Below are 3278 nucleotides of genomic sequence, written 5' to 3' on the forward strand. Positions count from 1 at the left end.
TCATAACATCCGACGCCGACCTTCAGGATGTGCGGGTCCCTCAGGACTTCCATTAGGCTGAGAGGGAACGGCTGCTGGCCGCCGCGAAACGCCAGCAGCCTCACCAGCACACACAGACCCGAATATGTGGCCATCTGTAACAGGGAGACCGCAGAGGTTCGACCCTTCACAGACACCTGCAACAGGAAGCAGCAACCCGGTCAGACAAAAACACACGCAGGATGAAAATGTTACAAGAAAAATTCCTCCCTTCTGATAATCTCAGGTGTATTTTTTACTTTCTTGCACCAGGCATTGGGATCTTATTTTGAGTGAATTGCTAGATAATAGAACATATAAAAAAAGGTCAGTTCTGAAATCCAGATAAGTATTTAATAAGTGAATCCATCCTTTAACTAATCTGTTGAATACTTTTAATTAGTTGTTAATTGGGTGGAAAAAGGACTAATTTTCTAGAACAAAGTAATTGTTTTTTAAAAGCTCATTACAATTTCTCATGTTTTTTAAAAAGCATGTTTTTTAAAAAGCTCATTACAATTTCTCAGAGATTAAGTGGACATCTTCAAATTGCATGTTTTATCAAAGTATGAGTCAAATTATGAAGACATGAAATTAACTGTTGTTACTGAAAAAGATTGTCACATTTGAGAGGGTAAAACCACAGTATCTTTAAAATGTCTAATAGATTATCAAAATAGTTTTCATTATTCAGTTTAGGACCAAAAACAATGAATAGCTGCAAGTCCACATCTGAGAAGATGGAACCAGAGTATGTTTGACATTTTTGCTTGGAAAATCTCATTTATCAAATCTAAAAGTTTGCAGATTAATTTTCTGTCACTAGACTAACTGTATTGACTCAAACTAAACTATTTATTAGCTGAGAATATCTGTGTGACTGCGTGTTGTCTAAATGAAGCCCATCACCTACAGAAATAAGCTCAATACATTAAACAAACAAACATAACGTACAATGCTGAATCGTCAGGGTGGATTTTTCCTCTTCCTATGTAAAAACATGCAAAAGGTATTTCTTACGCCTTTGTTCTTTACCCATTCACAGTCGAGCCCCAGCACGGGGAACACCGACAGCTCCTGTTGCATCAGAGGCCACAGCTGCTGCCATTCCTCCTCGGAGCTCACCATCACCGGTTTCACCGCCATCAGCTGTTCAGAGGACGGCATCTGTACGGGTGGAGGCTGCTGTGTGGTCTGACACTCCACAGCCTTGAACTCCTTCTCCAGGAGACGTGGCGGTTGGTTGTTTCGATGCTCCACAGCCGTGAAGTCCTTCTCCACAGGACACGGAGCCTCCGCAGGATCGACCGCCTTCTGGACGGAAGGCAGCCGCTTCCTTTTTGTTCGGTAAACTCGCCATATGAGCAGCCCGCCTAAGGTCACTCCTAGTACTGTTATGACAGCGGTTAAAGGCCCCCGATGAGACATGTTGGCTTGAAGTGATCCGCCGCTGGCAGAAAAGTGCAAATCTAGAGACAAAAAAAACAACACATAAGTGGCCGGATCTGCATGTCTGAAACAGCGTGTTTGTTGATAAAAAGTGAGTGATGTTTTACCTTTCCTGTGTCAGTGGGATCTCATGTAAACCTGGTTCTGTTTCTGTGATATGGACAGGCACTGCATCTCTCTAGGGCAACACAACACATCCTCCATTCATAAACAAATCAAGTTTTATTATCTTATATACACAATGAACACAGTAAAACAAAGTGCAACATTAAGTGAAAGTCTTAGATACCTAGCAGCAATACAAATCTATCAAAGATTAATCGTGTGTCACCTCTGTGTCATGTGGTCAAAGCTTACAGCTATCAATACATTACAAAAACTGTACATAATATTTATCCTTCAAACCAATTTGTTTCAAGATTTGTAGTTTTAACACTAACAAATATACAACAAAAAACTACCACACACTGTCTTCTTCACTTGTTTCGGTACGTAGACCTTCATCAGGTTAAGAAGGTCTACGTACCAAAACATTGTTACTAAAATATATTTATATGCAAGTGAAGAAGACAGTGTGCGGTAGTTTTTTTGTTCTATATTGTCTACCTAAGGTATTCTTCTACACCCCAAGTTATGCTCTTTTTATGTTCCACTAACAAATATGAAATTAGTCAAATTTAAAGACACTCAAAGCAATCATTGAATTAAACTGGAAGCAAAGGGTTTTAATATCATGCTATAAAAACAAAAAATGTCAGTAAACCATCAGCTGAGGGAATGTCACATTCATGAAGCCATGTCCTGGAGGTCTGGCCCATCTTTTTAACTTTAAATTATATATATATATATATATATATATATATACACACATATATATAACACACATATATATATAACACACATATATATATATACATATATATATATATATATATATATATATATAAACATACACATATATATAAAAACATACATATACATATATATATATATATATATATATATATATATATATATACACACACACACACACATATATATAAACATATATATATATATAACACACACATATATATAAAGATATATATATATATATAACATATAACATATATATATATATATATATATAATATATAAACATATTATATATATATATATATATATATATACATATAATACACATATATATACACACACACACATATATATATAATTTAAAGTTGTTTTTCTGCAGGAATTTAACTAAATAAATGTGATTAGTACAGCCTTCCTTCATGTATACTGATGTGCTTTGCAGTGCAGTAAAGGTGTCAACATGCTGTCTCCTCAGAATGTGCAGCACAGGTCAAAGGTCAGGCCGCGTCACGTGGTCTGCGCCGCTAGCTGCGTCGGTGGCTAGCTCGTTAGCTTCGAGTCGTTTCACCGTTGCTGTCTACGTCATAAACTCAACCAGATTACGTTTTCACCTCAAATGGAAATAAGATTATAAAGCAAGATTGACTAACATTAAATTACTTTCACCATTATGGCTCTTTTTTAGTGAAAACGACGCTAGCATGGTTAGCCGGTACACTCGCTAGCATGGTAACTGTGCGGCGGGTTCATTCCTGCGTCCTGCGTCCGCGTCCGCAGCGCACCTGGTGTTATTCCATGTGCATCTGGCAGTCTTACCTTTTAAGTGTTGAACCAACACACCGATACTTCCTCAAACATTTACCCTTGCTTCGTTTTACTGCACTGATTTAAGGCTTCCGGGCTGGTTTTATATGGACGCCGCTGCACCGGCACGCTGCTCTGCGACGAGCGCCCCC

The 3278-nt window shown here is 37.9% G+C and overlaps 1 protein-coding gene across 2 annotated transcripts in view; it reads right to left on the reverse strand.

Annotated features, from left to right (window-relative positions):
- The window catches only part of exd2 (exonuclease 3'-5' domain containing 2), a 9872-nt gene extending 6594 nt beyond the window's left edge, over positions 1 to 3278 (reverse strand). Inside the window, exons 1-4 of one of the 2 annotated variants that reach the window (XM_054613951.1) lie at positions 3139 to 3278; positions 1575 to 1645; positions 1054 to 1487; positions 1 to 176 (exon numbers count right to left, since the gene is read on the reverse strand). The exon at positions 1 to 176 is cut by the window's left edge and continues 81 nt beyond it. In XM_054613951.1, the coding sequence (XP_054469926.1) occupies positions 1 to 176; positions 1054 to 1446 (569 nt within the window). In that variant the 5' untranslated portion in view covers positions 1447 to 1487; positions 1575 to 1645; positions 3139 to 3278. Of the gene's footprint in view, positions 177 to 1038; positions 1488 to 1574; positions 1646 to 3138 lie in introns of both variants that reach the window. The other variant, XM_054613950.1, reaches the window with a different exon arrangement.

This window comes from Anoplopoma fimbria, chromosome 15 (assembly GCF_027596085.1).
Source record: "Anoplopoma fimbria isolate UVic2021 breed Golden Eagle Sablefish chromosome 15, Afim_UVic_2022, whole genome shotgun sequence".
NCBI lineage: Eukaryota > Metazoa > Chordata > Actinopteri > Perciformes > Anoplopomatidae > Anoplopoma > Anoplopoma fimbria.